This window comes from Globicephala melas, chromosome 8, assembly GCF_963455315.2.
Source record: "Globicephala melas chromosome 8, mGloMel1.2, whole genome shotgun sequence".
Lineage (NCBI taxonomy): Eukaryota > Metazoa > Chordata > Mammalia > Artiodactyla > Delphinidae > Globicephala > Globicephala melas.
This window is the reverse complement of record NC_083321.1, coordinates 49,746,601-49,771,359: the sequence shown is the minus strand read 5'-3', so window position 1 is coordinate 49,771,359 and position 24,759 is coordinate 49,746,601. Positions and strand designations below refer to the sequence as shown.

The window sequence follows — 24,759 nt, the reverse complement described above, 5'->3', positions numbered from 1 at the left end:
AAATGTGGGATGAGTGGATGATGTGGTGATCAGACCCAGTAGAAGCCTGAAAAAAGAGACATTCCAAGCCAGATTTAAGGCAGGAACACGACTTGGGTTTATTAAGGTAGGGCATGAGGGAATCGTGGGGGATGAGTGGACAGAAAAAGGAGGCAAGGAGCCAGAAAAAACTATATCATGAAAATGGGATAGAAAATCTTGGCTTGGTGTGGCTTAAAAGCCGAAATATATTTGAGATCTCTCCTCCTTAACCCTTCCCCCTGCCTTCTTCAAATGGACTCCTGCTTGTTTCCACACAGGGTTTCATCAGGCTTGACATGTCTGAGTTCCAGGAGCGGCATGAGGTGAGTGAGAGTCCTTGGTGAAGTGTGGTTTGGAGAGCCTGTCAACAGGGCTCTGCCTGGCTATTTTGATGTGACTTGTCGATTAGGCCTGAGATAATTCCAGCAGCCTTGGGATTTGTCCTTTGCGGGGAGCATATGTACACAGCAGGGTCACTGATCTGTTTTGCATACGATTTGCTCTGAAGAGTAAACACAGAAAAGATCATCTGCTCTCCTATCACAGCAGGATTCCTTCCACCCAAAGAGACAACCTGATTGTCCTTGTTGAGACAGGCAATCTTAACAGTATATAAAGCCATCTTACCGTTGCATGTCCCATATTGGAAACTAAAAGCATAGAAAGGCCTTCCTAACTTATTTCCTTCCTTCCATCAGGTGGCCAAATTTATTGGGTCCCCACCAGGCTACATCGGCCATGAGGAGGGTGGCCAGCTGACCAAGAAGCTGAAGCAGTGCCCCAACGCTGTGGTGCTCTTCGATGAGGTGGACAAAGCCCATCCAGATGTGCTCACCATCATGCTGCAGCTGTTTGATGAGGTGCCAGTCAGCTTGGGCCGGGATGGAGTTGGGGACACCTGTAGGTATGGGGGGCTGTGAACAGCAGGACCCAGGGGCCCAGAATTGATCATTCCTCAAGTTGCTGCTTCCTCGTGTGTACGTTCAGTCACTTAGCAGGTGTGGCTTCACCCCTTCTCTGGACCGGGGCCCAGACTGGGCACCCAAGGAAGACCAGCACTGCCCAACAGTTGAAATGTTGTGGCTGCCCAGACTACCTTCGAAAGAGACAGAATGGGACAGGGGTGCCAGGGGAGAGAGAGAGAGAGCTGAATTTTTAGTTCTAGCTCTGCCCCATCTCTCGGCATCAGGGACCTCGTTTGACAAACAAGGAGGCTGGATCCAATAAGCTCCAAGAACCTTTCTGGCTCAGACAGCTCCTGCTCCTCCCCATGTCAGCCATCATTTTCACCAGTCCTTTAAAACGCCAGGGACGTTGCTGCTGTCTGTGATGGTGACCATGATGATAGAATGGTGGTGCCCTGGTTCATGGAACCATCTTCTCCTGAGGAGCTCCAGGCTGGTCACAAGCAAGGACAGTCTCCCTCTTAACTGGTGAAATGAGCTCTAAATGAGAACAACTTCCTCTTTTTCAGCACAGTCTATGTAATAGGCCTGTGCTAAAGACTTTACAGACGTTCTTGCTAATCATCACAATAGCCAGGCAAGGTACCAATCATTTGTTACAGATGAAGAAACTGAGGTTCAGCAAGGTTATAAATGACTTGCCCAAGGCCACAGAGCTACTGTGTGGAAGAGCCAGAAATGGGCTGCAGATACATCTGGTCCCAGAGCCCCAGTTCTCCCCATCTGTACCAGTCCTTATCTTGAGCAGCGGAGGGAGAGCTTATGATCGTGGGAGGGGCTGCCATCCACCTTTTCCAGGGGTCCTGCAGAACTGGGGATGAGGCCTCCCATCTGCTCCCATGCAGGGACTATATTAGCCAGCACATGGCCGGATGGAGTCCAGTCCAGGGAAAATGTCCAGCCCCATTTTCCCTCCAGCCCTGGGAAAATGGAAAGAGGTTTGCTGCCCATGTCAAAGTGCACTAACAAAATGCAGGAATGGATACCCGTGGACCAAATAGCACATCAGGTACCAAGCCAGGAAGAACCAGATCCAAATGTCCCCACAGCTGCCCACTGCCTGTCCCACCTGGCCCAGCATCCTTGCCCCTGCCCCAGTTTATTGCTCTCTTCCTAGGCTCTCATCTGCTCCCTGTCTCGAGACCCACCCCCCACCCCCACTGAGGAATGAAGGCCAAGCCTTCAAAGGTCACATATTCTGTTTCCCGCACCTGTGCTCTGAGACCACCCCGACCCCGACCCCCGCTGCCGCCTTCTAGCCTCTTGGTGGGATTCAGGTACACAGCTGTGGACCAGACCCAAACCTGCCCTCTGGGAACTCCCTACCTAGTAGACAGCAGAAAGGAGATATGATAAAGTTGACATTTTTGTACTTTGTGTGCAGGGCACTGTTATTGCATGTATGAACTCCTTTAATCCTCCCAGAAGGAGGATTGGTTCCCAGAAGATGGTTATTATTACTGACTCCATGTAACAAATGTAGAAACTGAAGTAAAGTGAGACGATTTATTCACCCATGGTCACACAGTTGGGAAGAGGAAATCCAGGATTTGAACCCAGGCAGTCCAGTTCCAGAGCCTGCAGCTAAAATAGTAACTACCATGCAGCCAAGGCCAAAAGAGAACAGTAGATCTGGAATGAAGCATTCACAGGAAGGGAGAGCCCGGCTTAGGGAAGGTGAGCACAGCAGCCTGGTTGGCCTCTCACTTCCCTGGAGAGGTTCCTGGTCCAGAAAGAGGGAAGGCAACTGCTGACTGAAATACAACCAACCCCACCTGGAAAATGCTTACCACTCCCGTGTGTAAGCCCTGTCCACCCCACCCACTGCTGCTGTCACTCCACTGACTACCTTGGGGAGTTGATAATAACTCCTTCCTACAGCTCCCGACAACCTGCTACAGTTTCTGATGTTTATGCCCTTGCTTCCATTGACCAAAGCTGCCATCTGAGCTTACTTAGCCAGATTTATGCATGTTTGCTTCTTGAGGACAGAGACCTTGTCTCACTCCAACCATTCCCAGAACCCACAGCGCCAGGAGAAATGCCCTGTTGACTAACTTAATTCAGTAGTAATTCAGCAAACCTTCCAAGGATGAATAAGTATTTGCCAGGTGAACAGAGTGGAGAAGGGCTGGCAGTAGACACCCAGTGTGCAGAAGCACAGGGGCATGAGGCAGCCTGGTATATGCAGAGAACTACAGCTGTTCAGTATTGATCGACTGCAGAGGGAAAGGGAGAATAGAATGGTGGAGATAGGTGGATAAGGTAGACAGGGGCAGGTTAGAACGCCAGGCAGAGGAGTGTGGACTTTTTTGGTGAATAGTAAGAAGCCTTTAAAGACTTTAGGCAAGAGAGAAATATGATCAGGTTTTCACTTTATAAAGATCCTATAGGCAGCAGTGAGCAAATGGACTAGAAGGAAGAAGAGAGTCCAGTGAGGAGACTGTTGAAGAGTCCAGGCGAGAGCTTGGGAGGCCTGCTCTCAAGCAGGGCTGTGAGATGGGGAGAGCTCCTGGGAAGTCCGCTGTGCAGGGCTCGGTGGTTGGATGTGAGGAGAGAGGGAGGGACCAAGGATGACCAGCGGCAGGATTTCTGGCCTGGGTGACCCATGGGTGCTGCTGCCATCAACCTGCGGCAGGGAACACAAGGGGATGAGCAACAGATTGATAAGGAAGGTAAGGAGCTAAGGTTTGGAATTGTTGAAAATGAAATGCCACAGTCAGATGGGTATGTCCAAGAAGTCGCTCATCAGTTTGAGCGGTGTGGAGTGTAAGAGAGGCCTGCACCGGAAGCAGAGACTCAGGAATGCTTCAGCACAGAGAGAGTACCAGAAGCCACAGGAAGGGGTGAGATCTCTGACCTAGTGAGAGTATGGTGTGCAGAGAAGAGAGGTAAGAACAGCCTTGCAACCTCTCCAAAAAGAGTCAAAGGCAGAATTGCCAGAGAGTAAGAGGCAAACCAGGAGAAGGTGGTTCAGTGCGGGGCAGAGAGGACAGAGGGAGAACAGACAGTCCCTGCCTCAGTGTTTCTGAGCGAGGGGGAGACAGGCAGCAAAGAGCAGTCCAGCCACTGTGGTGAGTGGTGTGCTAGGATAAGTAGGAGTTATAAGGGCACCTGATCCAGTCTGGGGGAATAGGGAAGCCCCCCGCCCCATATCCACCCAGCCCAGACCTCCCAAGCTTGGACCCAGAAAAGCAGAAGCCCTAATGCTCTCACCAAAACATCAAGCAGAGCTAATGCAGGTCACTTCTCTGTTGACCCCAGAGTCTGTAGCACAGGGCAGAAGTCCTAGGAAGCCCACCCACTGCTCCTCCCTTCAAGGACAGAAACGGGGGAAAGCAGCCCCTATAACCCTGAGGTGAGCATTCACGCGCCACCCAGGATGCGTGCACTCCAGTCGTTGCTGAGAGGCAGGACAGCAACAGCTCCCTCTTTGGGACACATTTTCTTGCCAGGGACTCTGAGGAGAAGGAGACGTGAACAGTGTGAAGGTCACCCTTTGGGTCAGTAATACACTGCACCTGCTCCCCTCACCCACCTGGGACCCATCCTCAGGCCCAGTTATGAGCAGAGCTTTGATCTCTCTGAAAGAAATGGCCACTGGTTATTGCTCTGGCCAGTACAGCAGTGTGTGTGCTCAGTCCTCAGGGATGAGCTCTGCGAACACACACAGGGTCATCTGCACGCACTTGGGCACATCACACATGCACGCAGACATGGTCCCCAAAACTAGAGTTGCCCTTAGTGGATTCTGTCGTGTTGTAACCCATAAGCAGGGGGTGAAGTAGGAAGCTAATGGCGAAGCTCAGGAACATCTGCTTGCACTCTTGCCTTCTCTTCGTCCCTCCCAAGGCTGGGACGGGAGAGTGACCAGGATTTGGATCTCGAGGGCCCTGTTGAATAGACCCCCTTGGAACTAACACTTTCTGAGGCCTGTGCCAAGGTCCCATGTAAAGTGAGGCAGAAAAGCACTTGGTACTGTGCCCAGTACACAGTAGGCGCTCAGTTAATGCACATTCCTTTTTTACCTCTGAGGGCCAGGGCTGGTCTGCCTTTGCATTGGCTTTAGAACCAAGGGCTGACCTTGAGTGAGGCCCTCGCCACCAGGGAAAGGGGAACACTTGAGGAGGATTGGTTACCTGAGGCTGGGGCAGGGCCCAGCATCACTGGCTTGGGCAGGTGCCAACAGGCTGAGGTCAGTGACCTTTCCCCAAAGCCATGTTCTCAAACTTGGCAGGAGTTATGCTTTTGCCTGCAACCCAGATGAGTTCCCAGGAAGGTCTGCCTCTCCCCACACCTGTCCCGGTAGCTTGTTTCCTGTCAGGATCAGAGGATGCAAACTGAATTTGGCAGAATTCTGAGAAATTTTTATTTAGGGAAAGAAAATTGCATGAGGCCTCATTTTATCCCACACTGTTGGTATGACCCCAGTAGCCTGGTGTACAGTGAAGGATATGGGTTCTGGGGTCAGACAGTTCAATAGAGCCTCAGCTCTACTGTATTTTAGCTGTGAGACCTTGTACAAATTACTTAACCTCTCTGAGCCTCAGCTTCTTTGTAGGGGTGGTGAGGATTCAAGCATTCAGCAAGCAAGTGTTGAGCACATGCTATATGCCAGACACTGTTCTAGGACCCAGTGAGAGCAAGACCCAGCCTCTGCCCTCATAAAGTGACCTTCTAGTGGGCAGAGTGCAACAGTGCACGGAAAGCACTAAGCAGGGCACCGGCAGTGGAAGTAGATGTGCCCATCAAAGTCAGACTCCATCAGTTCCTCTCAATGGGGCCCTGATTAGTGCTTTTTTATAAATGACTGCAAAGTGCTGTTGTACCATGCTAGCCTTGAGGTTTGCTGAGTGGGCAGAGTTCCTTGCCCTTGAACTGAATGGCCCTGGACAGCTACAATTTTCTCATTCTTCTGTCTCCTCCCTCTACTGTTGCCCCTTTTCTCTTTCCTTTTGCATCTGTTTCTAGTAAAGATGCTTTCTTCTGTGTCACCTCTAGAAAAAGCTAAAGATTCCAAGGCAATTTCCCAAGTTGGTTAAAGGAGGGACATTAACCAGGCCAGAGGATGGCTCTAAAGATGCAGAGATTATACCTGTTTCAGTTCATTTACCTGGTCCTCACAATGACCCTGTAGAATACCCTCCTCTGACCTCCTACAGCAGCGTGGCCTTCCCTTTATCATAACATTTAACCACTGAATTGTGACTGCTTGTTTCCTGACCTCACTCCTTCTCTAGACTGGGAGCATGTCAGAGGCTCACTGAGTCCCCAGTGCCCCAACACAGAGCCTGGCCCAGACTGGGCCTCCAGGAGAGTGTGTTGGATGGATGCATGTACAGTCAGGCTGGCTTCTGGGTGCCCTCAGAGATGCCAGACAGCAGGTTCAGTCTCAACCTGGGGCACTCCCAGCAGGTGAGCACTGTAGCCGAGGTGTGAGAACAGTGCTCAGAGACCCCAGAGGAGGGAGTGCTGACTCTGCTGGAGGAGGGAGAGGCACAGGGGTTCTGGAGAGAGCTCCTGGGAGAGGGGCCCAGCCTTACCACTCCCTGACCATGCAGTCACGGTTCCTTCCCAGGGCCGGCTGACAGATGGAAAAGGGAAGACCATCGACTGCAAGGACGCCATCTTCATCATGACCTCCAACGTGGGCAGTGACGAGATAGCACAGCACGCGCTGCAGCTGAGGCAGGAAGCTTTGGAGATGAGCCATAACCGGATCGCCGAGAACCTTGGTACAGCACGTGGCCCGAGCTCTCTGGGCAACTGGTCAAGTGACCAGGCCGCCAGCACATCTCCTGAGGTCAAGGATGGCAGGATGGCATTGGTGTCCTGGGGCCAGATGAGGGCCCTGGTAGCATCTTTGTTCCTAGCTGGTCCTGACCAGACACCAAGCACCCTACTAGATAGTGGAGGGAGGCAGACAGACGGTGCCCCTACTTCCTCAAGAAATCCCCAAGTCTCTTGGGTGACAGGAGGGCTCCAGACAGAGTAATGGACAGAGCCACACCAGGGCATGGGGCCAGGAAGAGGCCAGGGCCTAAGGGGACTGAAGGGATGCACACTCAACAGATGGAGACACCTCGGTGCAATGAGGGGATAGCAGATCAGAAACCGTATGGAGGTGACACAGCCTTTTTCAGCCAGGGAGCCTTCCTGCATAGGAGGAAAGGAGGAGCATGTCAGGCAGGAGGCCACATCTGTCACCTTTCTATTTAGGATTGAACTCTCCAGCCCAGTCTTGGTCCTGACTCTTCTCCTCTCCCCTCCCCTCCTTCATACAGTTCCTACCAGTACATGAGCAGTGGAAGGGCCTAGGAGGTACCCAGTCCAGGCCTCTCATTGTGCAGGTGAGGAGAAGGCTGAGGCTCAGACAGCCTGAGACCTTGACCAGGAACACACAGACCATAAGGGTCAGGACCAGGGCTTTTTTCATGGATAGAGTGAAGGAGCAGGCACAGCTCCCAAAGGTCCTGGGTTTATGATTCTGTCTCTACAGGGGATGTCCAGACTAGTGACAAGATCACCATCTCTAAGAACTTCAAGGAAAATGTGATTCGCCCCATCCTGAAAGTAAGAGCTCTTTGTCATTCCTGCTGGTGCCTCGGGTCGGGGGGGATCCCCTTAGCCATCGTGAAGATACGGAAACCCTCCCACACCCATCTTCCCCAGTAGGGTCCAGTAATTCCTTTATACCCTCTGGGTCACTGAGTTCACCCCATCCCTAACCTGGCCCTATAGGCTCACTTCAGGAGAGATGAGTTTCTGGGACGAATCAATGAGATCGTCTACTTCCTCCCCTTCTGCCACTCGGAGCTCATCCAACTCGTCAACAAGGAGCTGAATTTCTGGGCCAAGAGAGTAAGAGCGGGGACTGCCTGTGGGTGGGGGTGGGATATATGCCCACTGGAAGTCAGGGAACACTGGGCTGGGAGCGCCACCCCCAGAAGAAGGAGCACAGAGGGGTCCAGTGGCTATAGGGCACACAGTCTCTCACAGGCCCAGGCCTCAGGCCAGAGCGCTGAGCGATAGAAAGCCCTGGCCCACATTCAGGCATGCTCCTATCTGACCTGTCCCAGGCCAAGCAAAGGCACAACATCACACTGCTCTGGGACCGTGAGGTGGCAGACGTGTTGGTTGACGGCTACAACGTGCACTATGGCGCCCGCTCCATTAAGCATGAGGTGAGCACAGGAGCCTGAGAGAAGTGAGGCATCTCCACACCTCCCTCCCTGGTGCCCCCAGACGCATTCCCTGGGCTCCCAGTCTGTCCAGACAGGCAGGAATTGTTCTTAGAGCAGATGCTTCTTCAGAACCAAAAACAATATAATCAAGTAAAACCCCTATCCTAAAGGGTAACTGAGTTTGAACCCCTACCAGTGTGAGAAACTGGGCTGAGAACCTCAGAAACTGACATTAATGTGTCATTAGCACTGTCGTGCAAGCTTGCGTTGTTAGCCTTTTGCAGATGAAAAAGCTGAAGCTTTGAGTAAGTACTTGCCTGAGCAGTAAGTGATAGAGCCAGGCCTCCAGGCTTTGGCAGTGAAGACCACTTCACCTACCACCTGCAGGTGGAGCGCCGTGTGGTAAACCAGCTGGCGGCCGCCTACGAGCAGGACCTGCTGCCAGGGGGCTGCACTCTGCGCATCACTGTGGAGGACTCAGACAAGCAGCTACTCAAGAGTCCTGAACTGCCCTCACCCCAGGCTGAGAAGCGTCCACCCAAGCTGCGGCTGGAGATCATCGATAAGGACAGCAAGACCCACAGATTGGACATCCAGGCACCACTAAACCCTGAGAAGGTGTGCCACACCCTCTAGTGTCTACCTACCTGCCTATACGTGCCCTGAACACCTAATAAAGCCCCCTTGGCTGTGGCATGGTAACGACCTACCTTCTCCTCCTGCCTCTCACTCCTCTCCAAAGTCAAAAGCAGGAATTTTGCCCTACCCTGATCCCTTCCTGTGGGCCCCACATGTGCTAACAGGTCTCTGGGAGAGGAGCTGCTCCTCCATCCCCTTCAAGCCAGGGGGAAGAGGGAGGTCTCTTATCTCTGTCCTTCAGCATGATCCCCATGTCCCAGCGTCTCTGGAACTTTATCATGTTTCCTGGAAGCTCAGAAGTATGGCAGCTGAGAACAGATCTGGCTGGAAAGAGACAGGGACCAGGCTGTGACCTGCCACCCTTTACTGGCTCTCATGCAACTGAGTCCCCAGAATGTCTCCACTGGGAATGGAGAAGAATGCAGAGGCCCAGGCACAGAGATTCTGCATTTAAGCCGTAGCTTCCTCTTTCCCAAGCTCTAAAATTCCAAGGGAAAGGGACTCTCAGGGACACTACTGTGTCATAGCTACTGTTGCTCCCCACCCCATGTTCAGAGGTCAGACCAGAGCATGTCTCTCCAGCCTTGGAACTAAGCCAGCATAGGGCATCTTTAGGAGGAAGGCTGACTGGGCACTACCCTGCCCTACACGGAGACTGGACAGAAGTTACCAAATGACCAAGCAAGGTCAGCTCTACAGGGCCTCCTTCAGGAGACCAACTACGTAGACATTGGGGAACTGCAGGAGGAGGAATCATGGGGTCGGGCTCTGCCCAGATGGCCATGGAGCCTGCCTCAGCCCCGTCTACACTATGATCCCAGCTAAGTGAACCTGGAATAAACAGCTCCCCTGTGCAGTCTGCATGTTAGTCACTAAGCAGAGGGACTGCACACCATCCCCCAAGGCATTCCACAGACAAGACATGTTCCAGCCTCAGCTTAGCAGGGCACAGCAAGGCTTGGTACACCTTAGGAACCATCTGCAATAGCCACCATCGATGACCATGTCATCACCCTCCCCCTGCGGGGCCATTTTGGAACCTTCCTTTGGTGTTACAAAGTCTCTTTCAGGAAGCAGAAAATGGGGACAGGAATCAAAATCCCTTGGGTGATGACAACATGGCAGGTGTGAGGCAGTCAGAAGCCAGAACGTGGGCTCCAGCAGATGCTCCAGCAATCACTGTCCAGCCCCTCAAGGAGTTGTCTGCTGCTTCTTAACCTCAGTGACTGCCATTCTTTTTTTTTTTAATTTATTTTATTTACTTATTTTTGGCTGCGTTGGGTCTTTGTTGCTGCACGCGGGCTTTCTGTAGTTGCAGCGAGTGGGGGCTACTCTTCGTTGCGGTGTGTGGGCTTCTCATTGCTGTGGCTTCTCTTGTTGCAGAGCATGAGCTCTAGGTGCACAGGTTTCAGTAGTTGTGGCACGTGGGCTCAGTAGTTGTAGCTCACGTGCCATTCTTTTTTGTGTGTTATTATTATTATTATTATTATTTTACTTCTTGCTCTGAAATAATTTTAGACTTACAGGTAGTTGCCAAAATAATAGAGTTCCCATGCACCCTTCACCAGCTTCTCCTAATATTAACATCTTTAAAAATTATTAAATTACAGTATAATTAGTAAAACCAGGAAATTAACATGATACAGTACTACTAACTAATCTGTAGACATTCAAATTTTGCCATGTTCCCCACTGATGTCCTTTTTCTGGTCCAGAATCCAATCGAGGAGCCCACATTGCATTTTGTTATGTTTTCTTCATCTCCTTCAGCCTGTGACAGTTCCTCTGGCTTTCTTTGCCTTTTATGACCTTGACACTTTTGAAATGTCCAGATCAGTTAATTTGTAGAATGTCCCTTAATTTGGATTTGCCTGCTGTTTTCACATGATTAGATCAAGGCTCTACATTTTGGGCAAGACTAACCCACAAGTGATGCTGTGCCCTTCTTAGTGCCTCATAGTGGCAGCACATGGCTGAGGTTGTGTGTGCCAGTTTCTCCACTGTAGGTTTACTAATTTCCCTTTTGAAATTAATAAGAATCTCATGGAAAGATAGGAGCTGTATAGATGTCTTATTTATCCTTAGAATTTTGCCTATTGATTTTTAGCATCCATCAATGGTTCTTACTTATAACAAGCATTAATATTGTATTTGCCTAATGATGACTTTCTCTTTTCTTATTCCATCTATGTTTATTAATTGGTATTCTACTGTAAGGAACAGCTGTCTCTTTTCCCCCATTTATTTATTCAGTAATTTATTTATATTAGTATAGACTAATGGATATTTGTTTTAGTCTATGGGTTATAACCTAATACTAACATAGTTTTTTTTTTGCTCATTTGGCCTAGATTTGGCCATTGGGAGCTCCTAAATTGGCTCCTGTGTTGTTTCAACATTGCCCCATCATTTTTTTTAGTATTGCCTTACTTTCTGGTACCACAGGATATTCCAGGCTCACTCATACTTTTCTTGTCCCAGCCCTGGCATCAGACATTTCTCTAAGCAGCTCCTGGTTCCTTTTATTTGAGAATGGTACTTAGAAACTAAGGTGGTATATTCATTGCTACTGGAGTGTTGTTGCTTCTAGGCCTTTTCAGCACACAAAGCTAGGAAATATATGTGTGTATGTTAACACATGTATCACACACAACTGAATTTATTACTGTATCTGTCTATCTGTATATTATTAAAAACTATGAGTCCGTATTGATGCCTACAGTTCCAATCCAACACCACAAGGTTTGCAATTTGCCCTTATTATTATGACTTTACTATTCTTTTTCTGCTTCTTCCTCTCCTGCTATCTCCGTTTCTTCTCCTCTCACTCTGTTTTTTGTTCAGACTTCCCTTAGAGGCTCTAATTAAGTCAGTCGGTGACCATCCTATATGGAACATTCCTATTGGATAAAGTTCTTATGCTTGACTGTCAGTCCCTTGGTTTAGTCAGCTGCGGCCAGGAGCAGCAGACATATAACTCAAAACCAGATAATTTTTTTTTTTTTTTTTTTTGCGGTACGCGGGCCTCTCACTGTTGTGGCCTCTCCCGTTGCGGAGCACAGGCTCTGGACGCGCAGGCTCAGCGGCCATGGCTCACGGGCCCAGCCGCTCCGTGGCATGTGGGATCCTCCCGGACCGGGGCGCGAACCCGTGTCCCCTGCATCGGCAGGCGGACTCTCAACCACAAAACCAGATAATTTTTGTACAAGAAAACCCAATGGCCACCTTTCTGAGAAGACGGTAGGGGACAGGGTAGACCCTCAGATTCTGAGGAACTTAAGTATCACTTGTAGGGAATCTTAGCTAGACCTCCTAGGTGATGTTGGACCATAGCATCCTAGGCAGTATTCAGCTCACTTGCATTATTTGTTCTATGTAAGAACAGATAGAGTGTAAGATCCAAGAGGGCAGATACCCAGTTATTCCACTCACTATCCTATTCATAGAAGCTGGCACAGAGCCATCACATGATGGCTGCTCCAGGTATTTGGATGGATGGGTGGGCCCTGCAGCAAGCATAGACCTTCATAGTGAGTCCCAGGACAGAACAGTATCATATGTTCATGGAGCACACATTTGTCATGTGTTTGTGGCCAGGCAGTAGAACCTGCTAGACCCTTAGTGAATGGGGCAAAGTAAGACCCCAGATACTTACTGAGTATCCAGAAATACATGAGGCTGGACTTGCAAATGAAAATGTAATATCTTTATTGTTCAAAAGGAAAAATTCAAAGATATGTAGTGATGGTTTTAGGAATTTAGAAAAAAACACATTTAAAGCATAGGAAAATAGAAAATGGATCAATTAAAGATAAAACCTGAAGTTAAGTAGGAATTCAAAAAACAAAAAAGGAGAAAGGATAAGAAAACTATTCTTTTTGAAAACACCAATAAAATAGATAAAATCTCCTCAGCCTGATATAGGGAAAAAGCAAAAAAAAAAAAAAAAAAAAAACCAAGATTAGGAATGAGAAATCAGACATAACCACATATATGAAAGTATTTAAAATAATTTTAGGAGAAGTCTGTGGCCACAATTTTGAAAACAGAACAGATAGATCATTTCCTAGCAAACACTGACCCAAGTCAGTGGTTTGAATACGCCAATTAGTTACCAAAAGAAGAGATTGGAAAGGTCATTAAAATTTTATCTTTTTAAAAGATTGTTTTCTTTAAACTTTTTAAATTGACATATACATGGAAAAGTACACAAATCACAAGTATACGATTCAATGAGTTATCCACAAAGTGAATACCACTGTAGCCATCATCCAGCCCAAAAAATAGATCAGAGTAATTTTTAATTACTATAAAAACTGATTCAGATCATGGGAAAAATGGGAAGATGCTCAGTTGATTTTTAAAGGCCAGCGTAAGATTAATACTCAAACCCGCAAAACTGCCAAAAAGAATGCCATAGCTTAATCTCATCTACGACTATAGAGGCAAAACTTCCAAATAAAACTAAGTTGAATTATACAACATAATTACGTAAGTTTTATTTCAGCAATACAAGCCTCAGTATCAGGAAATTTATTAATATAATCCATTACATCAAGAACTTGAAGATTATTTAAATGTCTGTAGATTAATATTAATTTTCTTATTTTGATAATAGTTCTTATGATTATGTAAGAGAATATCCTTGTTTTTAGAAAATATACATTGAAATATTTAAAGATAAAGACAGTTGGCAAATGTTTCAGGAAGCTAAATTATACATACACACACATACAAAAGTATACATACAGAATGATAAAACAAAAGTAAAGTATTTACATGGAGGAAATCTGAGTGAAGGGTATACAGGAACTCTTTGTATTGTTTTTGCAACTTTTCTGTAAGTCTAAAATTATTTCAGAATAAAGTTTTTTTAATGAAAGGAGATGAACATTTTATCAGTATATGCTGAAAAAGCATTTGATAAAATATTACAGCTTTAAGTATGATTTGATAAACTCCAAGTAAAAGAAACCATCAAAAGCCAATAGCAAACATTTTTAATTATAAATACTAAAGCTACTTCTGTTAAAGTCTGAAATAAGACAAGCGTCAACACTGCTTTGAAAATTTAGGTGTAAATAATTAGGCAAGAAAAGTGAGTAATTGGTATCTATTGGAAAATAATAAATGATCTTGTTTTGTTGATATGTGACTGTGCTTTTAGGAGATCTAAGAGGCTATAAGTAAAACCTATTAGCATTAATAAGGAAATTTGGTAAGTGAGTAAAAGATAAATGTACAAAAATCAATTGCTTTTTTCTATTCCAGCAATAATCAACTAGAAACAATAACAAAAGTATTCCATTCACAATTGAAATAAATAGGTGTATGTATTTGCTCATATAAATATAAAATATCTCTGGAAAAGAGAAGAATTGGGCAGAGAGGAGACTGCAATGGAAGGGTAAATTCACTGTATTCATTTCTATAATTTAAAGTTTTGAACCATATTAATGTGATACCTATTCAAAATTATAAAATACTAAGAATAAACAAAAAATCATATTGAAGGGCATAGAACAAGATCTGACAAGTGAAAAGACATACCAGGTTCTTGGAAGGGTGACTTGATATCATTAAAGTGTCAATTCTTTAATATACAATTCAGTGCAAGCATAGTTAGACTCGAACATCTTTAATTTAATAAAATTAAAATCATGTTATACTGAAGTGTCTAGTAGCTTCACCATATGGAGCTACTATTTTCTGGGTTAGGGAGATAATGAGTTACTACTGCTGTCAGTTACTACAATTCCATCTTGATAGCACGCAAACTAGAGAATAAGTAAATGTAACTACTATCAATGTACACCCTAAATAAAATTATGAGAGAATAGAAAGAGAAGAATTAATGTCTGTGACTGGAGTGTAGAGAGTGTATGTGAGTGTGAAGAAGAGGAGAAAGTGGTGGGAAATGAAGCTAGAGAGGTGAGTTTCTGTACTTCATAGTGTCTCGAATGCCATGCTGAGAGGATGAAATGGCCATATTTGTGTCTTTAAAAGACCCTTTGGGGCTTCCCTGGTGGCACAGTGGTTGAGAGTCTGCCTGCCGATGCAGGGGACACGGGTTCTGCCCTGGTCCAGGAAGATCCCATATGCCGCGGAGCGGCTGGGCCCGTGAGCCATGGCCGCTGAGCCTGCAAAAACAAAAAAGCCCCTTGATTGCAATATGCAGAATGTTTGGGGGTGACTTCTGACCAATATATCAATACAACAGGCAGTAGTTCCGGGCAAACTCACTTCCTACCTCAAATATAGAAATATTGAATATTATGTAGCCAAAAAAAAAAGTTTGACACACAACTGGACTTAAACCTAAAAATGGGAAATCCCAGGGTTCCAGAAATGAATGGGAACCCAAAAGTCAGAGGGTTTGTGAGAGTGGAGGTCAAAGAGTTCATGGAGACTTGGGACTCAGATATAGGCCTAATGGCTGAGTGCTAGGCCTTCAACACTGAAACAGGAGTCTCAAAGGACTACTTCCTTGTGCAATGAAGACTAGAAAAACACTGCTCCTTAACCTGGGAATCAGTAGGGAAATACAAAAAAGTCTAACATCACTCAGAGATGTAAGTAGAAAGAGTCAGCTACAAAGAAACTAAGACATTTGCTGTTTGTGAGAGTGTGGTCTAAATTCACAGTACCCAAATGTTACTGGAATGTCAAGATGAAAAACTAACAAAAAACTGGTCCTGGGCCGTAGGATCCCTTAGAAGCAAACACAAAACTGTTCTGTAAGGATATTCTTGTAACCAAGTTTTCACAAAGGAACCTTTGGAAAAACAAGTCCTATTGAAATGAGCTTACAGGAAAACTTACCCCAAATAAAGGAGGAGGAGAAGAGAAAACGAAAGAAGAAGCAAACCACCATGAAGGAGAGCAAACTCAGCAGATGCAACAAGTGGGAGAATTTGCACTCCAAGAATTGTAGTAGAAGAATCTGAATTTAAAAGAAGTATGTTGGCACTTCCCTGGTGGTGCAGTGGTTAAGAATCCGCCTGCCAATGCAGGGGACATGGGTTCGATCCCTGGTCCGGGAAGATCCCACATGCCGTGGAGCAACTAAGCCCGTGCGCCACAACTACTGAGCCTGTGCTCTGGAGCCCGTGAGCCACAACTACTGAGCCCACGTGCCACAACTACTGAAGCCTGTGCACCTAGAGCCTGTGCTCCGCAACAAGAGAAGCCACTGCAATGAGAAGCCCACGTACTGCAACGAAGAGTAGCCCCCACTCGCCGCAACTAGAGAAAGCGCACACACAGCAGCGAAGACCAAATGCAGCCATAAATAAATAAATAAATTTTTTAAAAATTAAAAATAAAAGTATGTTTAGGGACTTACCTGGTGGTGCAGTGGTTAAGAATCTGCCTGCCAATGCAGGGGACATGGGTTCGAGCCCTGGTCTGGGAGGATCCTGCATGCCGTGGAGCAAGTAATCCTGTGCACCACAACTACTGAGCCTGTGCTCTAGAGCCCGTGAGCCACAACTGCTGAGCCCACATGCCAAAACTACTGAAGCCCACGTGCCTAGAGCCTGTGCTCTGCAACAAGAGAAGCCCATGTACCACAAGGAAGAGTAGCCCCCACTCGGCACAACTAGAGAAAGCCCGCATGCAGCAGCAAAGACCCAACACAGCCAAAAATAAATAAATTTTAATAAATAAAAAATAAAGTATGTTTAAAATATTCAGAGAAATAAAGGGAGGACTAGAAACCATAAGGCAAGAAAGGACAGTATGAAAAAAGAATAGGTGAACTTGAAAAAAGAACCTTTGTTCTAGGTGGTTTCTTTAGATTTATTTCCTTTTTTTTTTTTTTCCCCTGAACAATTTTCTCTACTGTGGTCTTAACTGATTTAGGTATTAAATAACAGAACCACTAAGTACTCGTATTCTTTAAAGGATAAAGATTTGGGTCACCCACTGGGCTCCAAGGAGCTGACCTAGGACAAGGGAAATACCCCCTAGGGTTGGGGGAAGAGGGCAGTCACCAGTGTGCCACCCCCAGGGCCATGATCAGTTGCAGAAATAAGGAATGTACCTGCCAGGACAATCCTGGAACTCTTTGCCCACCATCCTGCAAGAGTCGTTCCAGTCTAATCCCAGCATTCCTCACAGGTTTGTCAAAGTAATTTCAAGAGGTCTGAACGTCAGTGGTCATCTACCATCACCTCATCACATAGTGTTCCCAACACTTCCCTGTGCCCCCAGTTCTTCCTTCAATAATCAACAAATTTTTCTATATAAGCATCTTGTTGGAATGTTTGCTCCATCTCTTCACCATTTTTTTCTTTTTTTTTTCTGTTACTGAAGTATAGTTGATTTACAATATTGTGTTAGTTTCAGGTGTACAGCAAAGTGATCCGGTTATATGTGTAGATGTGTATATTCTTATTTTCCAATTCTTTTCCATTATAGTTTATTACAAGATTTTGAATATAGTTCTCTGTGCTATACAGTAAATCCTTGTTGTTTATTTTATATATGGTAGTATGCATCTGTTAATCCCATACTCCCCAATTTATCCCTCCCCACCTCTTACCTTTTGGTAACCATGAGTTTATTTTCTATGTCCATGAGCCTGTTTTTGTTTTGTAAATTCGTTTGTACTGCTTTTTAGATTACACATATGAGTGATATAATATTTGTCTTTCTCTTTCTTACTTAGTATGATGATCTCTAGGTCCATCCATGTTGCTGCAAATGACATTACTTCATTTTTTTTATGGCTGAGTAATATTTCATTGTGTATATATACCACATCTTCTTTATCCATTCATCTGTTCATGGACCCTTAGGTTTCTTCCATGTCTTGGCTATTGTAAATAATGCTGCTATGAACATTGGGGTGCATGTGTCTTTTGGAATTAGAGCTTTCGTCTTTTTTGCATATATGCCCAGTAGTGGGATTGATGGATCATATGGTAGTTCTATTTTTAGTTTTTTAAGGAACCTCCATACTGTTCTCCATAGTGGCTGTACCAATTTACGTTCCCCCCAGCAGTGTAGGAGGGATCTCTTTTCTCCACACCCTCTCCAGCATTTGTTATTTGTAGACTTTTTGATGTTGCCCATTGTGACTGGTGTGAGGTGATACCTTATTGTAGTTTTGATTTGCTTTTCTCTAATAATTAGTGATGTTGAGCATCTTTTCATGTGCTTGTTGGCCATCTGTATGTCTTTGGAGGAATATCTATTTCAGTCTTCTGCCCATTTTTTGATTGTTTTTTTGTTATTGCATTATATGAGCCGCTTGTATATTTTGGAAGTTAAGCCCTTGTCGGTCACATGATTTGCAAATATTTTCTCCCAGTCCATAGGTTGTCTTTTCATTTTGTTTATGGTTTCCTTTGCTGTGCAAAAGCTTATAAGTTTGATTAGGTCCCATTTGTTTATTTTTGCTTTTATTTCTATTGTGTTGGGAGACTGACCTAAGAAAACATTGCTATGATTTATGTCAGAGAATATTTTTCACCTTAACTGTCTCCTGAAGGTATCGTTTACTCTGGCTGTCCCTTAAGATGCTTCTTCCCCTGTAGTCCTCTTAGGTGGCAGCTGCTTTTATTGTCAGACCCAGGAAGTGAGCCCCCACTGCTTCTCTGTGATTATTGCTCATCTTTCCTCCTAGCTTTTTTAAGTTCAGCAGTTTGACTATTCCAGCCCTCTGTCATTGCCCTATCTACTGATCTCTCAACAACTTCCCTCACACAAGGAAGATCTTAGGCCCCATATCACTTTCTCCCTTCCTCAACACATGCCATCATTCTTGGTGGCTTCAACTTCCCATGAATGACTTATCCAATACCCTACTTTGCTTACATTTAGTGACCTTTTTATGCCCCTGCCCACCTTAGCCACCTGTATCATGGTCACATCTAAATTTTATCAACAATAACTGTACTTCGTCCAAAACCCCGATCCTTCTCTGGCCAGTCTAGTATACTGAGTAAATGAAAAACTTTTACAACTCAACAATAAAAAGACAATTTAAATAGGAAAAGCATCTGAGTAAACATATCTCCAAAGAAGGTATACAAATGGCCAATAAGCACATCCTTAGCCATCAGGGAAATGCAAACCAAAACTGCACACCCACTAGAATGGCTATAATCAAAAAGATAGACAATAGCAAGTGTTGGTGAGGATGCTGAGAAACTGGGAATGTAAAATGATACAACCACTTTGGAAAAGAGTCTAGCAGTCCCTTAAAAGATTAAACATAGCATTTCCATGTCCCAGCAATTCCATTCCTAAGTATACCTAAGAGACATGAAAACATACACCCACACAAAAACTTGTTGCACAAATGTTCAGAAAGTAGAAACAACCCAAATGCCCATCAAACTAATGAATGAATAAACAAAACTTGGTATATCCATACAATAGAATATTATTTATCCATAAAAAGAATGAAGTAATGACTCATGCTACAACATGAATGAACCTTGAAAACATGCTAAATGAAAGAAGCCAGTTACAAAAGAATACATATTATGATTCCTTTTATATGGAAATGTCTAGATAGGCAAATCAATAGAGACAGAAAGTAGATTAGTGGTTGTCAGCGGCTGAGGGAAGAGGGGAATGGGAACAACTGATAATGGGCTTCTTTTGGAATGATGAAAATGTTATAGAATTACATAGTGGTGACGGTTGCACAACTTTGTGCAGTCACGCAATTGTACACTTCAAAGGGTAAATTTTATGATGTGAGTTACCTCAATTTTTTATATCAAAAAATTATACATCAAATGTAAGAAAATTTTCTTTAAAAATAAGGCTTTTTTTTAATGTATCGAAGTTAAATATCAAGAGAATGGGAAGACAAGCCATAGACTGAGAGAAAATATTTGCAAAACATAGTATCTGATGAAGGACTGATAGCCAAAATATACAAAGAACTCTTAAAACTCAACAATAACAAAATGAACAACCAGATTACAAACTGGGCAAAAGATCTGAACAGATAACTTCTCCAAAGAAGACCTACAGATGGCAAATAAGCATATGAAAAGATGTTCAACATCATATGTCATCAGGGAAATACAGATTAACAAACGAGATACCACTACACACCTATTAGAATGGCCAAAATCTGGAACACTGACAGCAAGAAATGCTGACACAGAGCAACAGGCACTTTCATTTATTGCTGGTGGGAATGCACAAACTGGAAGACAATTTGACTGTTTCTTAAAAAACTAAATATACTCTTACCATGCAATCCTGTAATCGTACTCATTGGCATTTGCCCAAAGAAGCTGAAAATGGATGTCCACACAAAAACCTATACACAAATGTTTGTAGCAGCTTTATTCATATTCAAGTTGCCAAAACTTGGAAACAACCAGGATATTCTTTGATTGGCAAGTGCATAAGCAAACTCTGGTACATCCAGACAATGGAATATTATTTAGCACTAAAAAGAAATAAGCTATCAAGCTAGAAAAAGACATGGAGAAACCATAAGTGAAAGAAACCAATCTACGAAGGCTACATACTATATGATTCCATTCTGGAAAAGGCAAAACTATGGAGAGAGTAAGAAACATCAGTGGTTGCTAGGAACTTGAGTGGGGGGCAGAGATGAACAGGTAGAGAACAGGGGATTTTTAGAACAGTGAAACTATTCTGTATGATAATGGTGGGTATGTGACATTATACATTTGTCAAAACCCATGGAATGGACAACAGTGAACCCTAATGTAAACTATGGAATTCGGTTGATAATGATGTGTCAATATTGGTTCATCAGTTGTAATAAAGGTGCCATTCCGATGCTGATGTTGATAGTGGGGAGACTTTGGGGCAGGTGTGAAATACGGGAACTCTATATTTTCCACCCCAGTTTTGCTGTGAACCTAAAGCTGCTCTAAAAAAGTCTTATCAATTTTAAAAAGTAAAACTACATTTTAATAGAGCTGTATCAAAGAAGTCAAGGTTCATATTTTAACAGGTTAAAATTACAAAACTGTCTTAGGGTCTTCCTCTGCTTGATTTCTGTGGCTTCTCTGGGCATACTCAGACACAGAGTAGATGCTTACCTAGTGCTTGCTGGAAGAGCAAATTCCTCAATATGCTTTCTATGGCATAATTTCATGATTTGGAATTTTATCTTTGACAGTTTCTTCCCATTACAGTAACTCCTCATCCAGCTGCCTTTTTCTGACAATTAAATATATAAAATAATTATAATTTCCTGATGACCAAAGCATACCAGCTTAAAGTCCTCACAATGTGGCAGTTAGCATTCCCAGAGCAATCTTAGAGTCAGGCAGAAGCAGCACTGTCTTGTATGATCTAGGTCTCAGAGGTACCACACCATTATTCCCACCATAGTCTCTCCATTAAAAGTGAGTTTCCTATGGAAAACAATATGGAGTTTCCTCAAAAAATTAAAAATAGAACTACCTATGATCCAGCAGTTCCACTTCTGGGTATTTATCCGAAGAAAATGAAAACACTAACTCAGAAAGATATATGCATCCCCATGTTCATTGCAACATTATTTACAATAGCCAAAGTTTGGAAACAACCTAAGAGTCCATTGATGGATGAATGGGTAAAGAAAATGTGAGATATAAACACACACTGGAATATTATTCAGCCATTAAAAAAATGAAATCTTGCCGTTTGGGACATGGATGGACCTTGAGGATCACACTTATATGTGGAATCTTAAAAAAAAAAAAAAGCTATAGCTACAGAAAACAATTTGGTTGTTGCCAGAGGCAGGGCCAGGTGGGGAGGTGGGTGAAATGGGTTAAGGGGGTCAAAAGGAACAAAGTAAGGTTCAGGTTATAAAATAAGTCATAGGGATGTAATATGAAAAAAAAAATTGGAACTATGTATGGTGACAATTAACGAGACATTGATCACTTCTGCAATACATACAATTGAATCATGTTGCACACCTGAAACTAACACAATGTTATATGTCAATTAAATCTCAATCAAAAAAAAATCAAGACAGAAATTTTAAAAATTCCACCTTATACCTGGAAAAAAAGAAGCAAGTCTCTAAGTCTAACCCAAATTTAAGAGGAGGGGAATTAAGCTCCACCTTCTAAAACATCAAAGACTTTGTATGCATATTTTTATTTATTTATTTATTTATTTTTGGCTGTGTTGGGTCTTCGTTTCTGTGCGTGGGCTTTCTCTAGTTGCGGCGAGCGGGGGCCACTCTTCATCGCGGTGCGTGGGCCTCTCACTGTCGTGGCCTCTCTTGTTGCGTAGCACAAGCTCCAGACGCGCAGGCTCAGTAGTTGTGGCACACGGGCTTAGTTGCTCCGCGGCATGTGGGATCTTCCCAGACCAGGGCTCGAACCTGTGTCCCCTGCATTGGCAGGTAGATTCTCAACCACTGCGCCACCAGGGAAGACCTGTATGCATATTTTTAAACTACTACACACGCCTGGACTTATATTTAGATTCCAAAAACCAAAGATAAAGAGACAATCTTGAAAGCAGCCAGAGAAAAAAGACATTATACAGAGGAAAAAAGCACACTTCTCACCAGAAACTCTGTAAGCTAGAAGACAGTAGAGTGACATCTTTGAAGTGCTAAAGGAAGAAACTGTCAACTCAGCATTCTAAACCCAATGAAAATGTTTCAAAAATAAAAATTAAGTACTTTTTTAGACAAATACAAGTTGAGAGAATTCATTTTCATCAGACATGCATTACAAGAAATATTACAGAAACTCCTTCAGGATGATGGAATGTGATATCAGAGAGAAACTTGGATCTACATAAAGAAATGTAGATCTCCATAAATGGTTAAAATGAAGACTTTTGTAGGCAAGTCCTGGCCTTGTTTGAACAATAATTCCTACTGCTTTTCACTTTCGCTTGAAAGGACCACACAGCTTTGGAGGCCCAAAGAGAAGGTTGTGCTGATGGGTTCCAAACTGGTAAAGGCATCTTTGATTGGGTAGGATCTCTTCTCTGTGACCCAGGGAACCTTTGGCATGGTCATTATAAAAGCTTCTCTAAGGACTTGAATTCCCTTTGAATGACGGCATCACTGAAATCTTACCCCTTCCAGGAAGTCTCATCAAAGAATTAAAAGATTCAGTAATGGCAGACCCCTAGAAGAAGCAGAAGCAATACAGGAAAACTTCCCCCCAAATCTATGATATCCATAGAGAAAAAAGAGAAAATAATATAGCCATGAAAGAAAAACAAGATCCTTCTTTTAAAAGTAATAACAGAGGGGCTTCCCTGGTGGAGCAGGGGTTAAGAATCTGCCTACCAGTGCAGGGGACATAGGTTCGAGCCCTGGTCCGGGAAGATCCCACATGCTGCGGAGCAACTAAGCCTGTGTGCCACAACTACTGAAGCCCGCGCACTCTAGAGCCCTCGAGCCACAACTACTGAGCCCACGTGCCTAGAGCCCATGCTCCACAACAAGAGAAGCCACCACAATGAGAAGCCTGTGCACCGCAATGAAGAGTAGCCCCCGCTCGCCACAACCAGAGAAAGCCTGCACGCAGCAACGAAGACCCAACGCAGCCAAAGATAAATAAATTAAATAAACTTATATTAAAAAAAGTAATAACAGAAGAGAATAACTTTTAGAATTTTAAGATATGGTAGTTAATTTTTTTAATCCATAAAATAATTGGAAGATAAACTTGAGAAAATCTCCCAAGAAGTAAAACAAAAAGAAATGAAAAATGTGAGAGACCAGATAAAGTTAGAAAAATCAATTAAGAATGCCCAACATCCACCTAGTAGGGGTTTTTAAAAGAAAGAAGAGGTAACTCCCTGGGTTGTCCAGTGGTTAGGACTCCACGCTTTCACTGCTGAGGGCCCGGGTTCAATCCCTGGTCAGGGAGCTAAGATCCTGCAAGCCATGCAGCCAGAAAAAAAAAAAAAAAAAAAGGATTAAGTGAGGCAGAAAATATTATCAAATAATTAGTATAGAAGAAATTTTCCATCGCTAAAGGACATGAATTTTTCAGACTGAAAGGACCCACCAAATGCCCATTGGTTGAAAGCAGATTCCTACCCAGTCATATCATATTGAAATATCAAAACCCTCAGGATGTAAAGAAGATTCTAAAAGCTTCCAAAGGAAAACTAAAGTCATGTACAAAGAATAAGGAGTCATAATGATATCCCTCAAAAGCAACATAGGAAGCTGAAAGAAAATGGTGAAATTATGAGAGAAAATTATTTTCAACCTAGAAATACAAACCTAGCCAAATTATTAATCAAATGTAATGGCCCAATAAATGTGTTCAGATATGCATGGGTCTCAAAAGATATTCCTATCTTGCGCCCATTCTCAGGTAGCTACTTGAGGATGTGCTCCTTTAAAACAAGGAAATAAACCAAGAAAAAGAAAGTCACAGAATTCAATAAATGGGGTATCTGGCCCAATAGATACACAAAGGCATATCCCAGGACAATAGCTCTATAGAGCAACAGCTAGTCCAGATTCATGAAGGAGGACAGAAGGTATATTAGTCAGTATTTTCTGTGTAATAAAAGAAAATCTCAAAACCTCGGGAGCTTATAACAATATTTTTCATGTTCGTGGGTCTGCATACGGGCTAGAGTTCAATCAATACAGCTGCACTCAGCTGGACTTGCCTCTAGACTGAGGTTTCAGTTCAGGTCTTCTCCCCATGTTTTCTCGTTCTCCTTGAACCAACAGCTATCCAAGCCATGTCCTTTTCACGGTGGATTGCAGAGGCTCAAGAAGCAAGCCAGATTACACAAGCACATTGAAATCTCTTTTCCTCTCACGTCTGTTAAAATTCTTGAGCCAAAGCAGGTCACAGGGCCATGCTCAACATCAGTGGGACAGGAAAATATACTCCCCCTACTCTAGGGAGAGATACTGCAAAGTCACATGGCAAAAATCAGGGGTGTATAATTCTCTTAACTGGAAAGACGTGAAGCACTGGGAACAATAATCCAATCTACCCCAGAAAGCT

The 24,759-nt window shown here is 44.1% G+C and overlaps 1 protein-coding gene across 2 annotated transcripts in view; it reads left to right on the top strand.

The window, feature by feature from the left end:
* CLPB (ClpB family mitochondrial disaggregase) overlaps nt 1–24,759 on the top strand; it is a 163,197-nt gene that overhangs the window by 137,043 nt on the left and 1,395 nt on the right. Inside the window, exons 10-16 of one of the 2 annotated variants that reach the window (XM_060303638.1) lie at nt 300–344; nt 720–881; nt 6,565–6,721; nt 7,486–7,559; nt 7,728–7,847; nt 8,066–8,170; nt 8,558–8,788. In XM_060303638.1, the coding sequence (XP_060159621.1) occupies nt 300–344; nt 720–881; nt 6,565–6,721; nt 7,486–7,559; nt 7,728–7,847; nt 8,066–8,170; nt 8,558–8,788 (894 nt within the window). Of the gene's footprint in view, nt 1–299; nt 345–719; nt 882–6,564; nt 6,722–7,485; nt 7,560–7,727; nt 7,848–8,065; nt 8,171–8,557; nt 20,959–24,759 lie in introns of those variants that run through there. The other variant, XM_030831115.2, reaches the window with a different exon arrangement.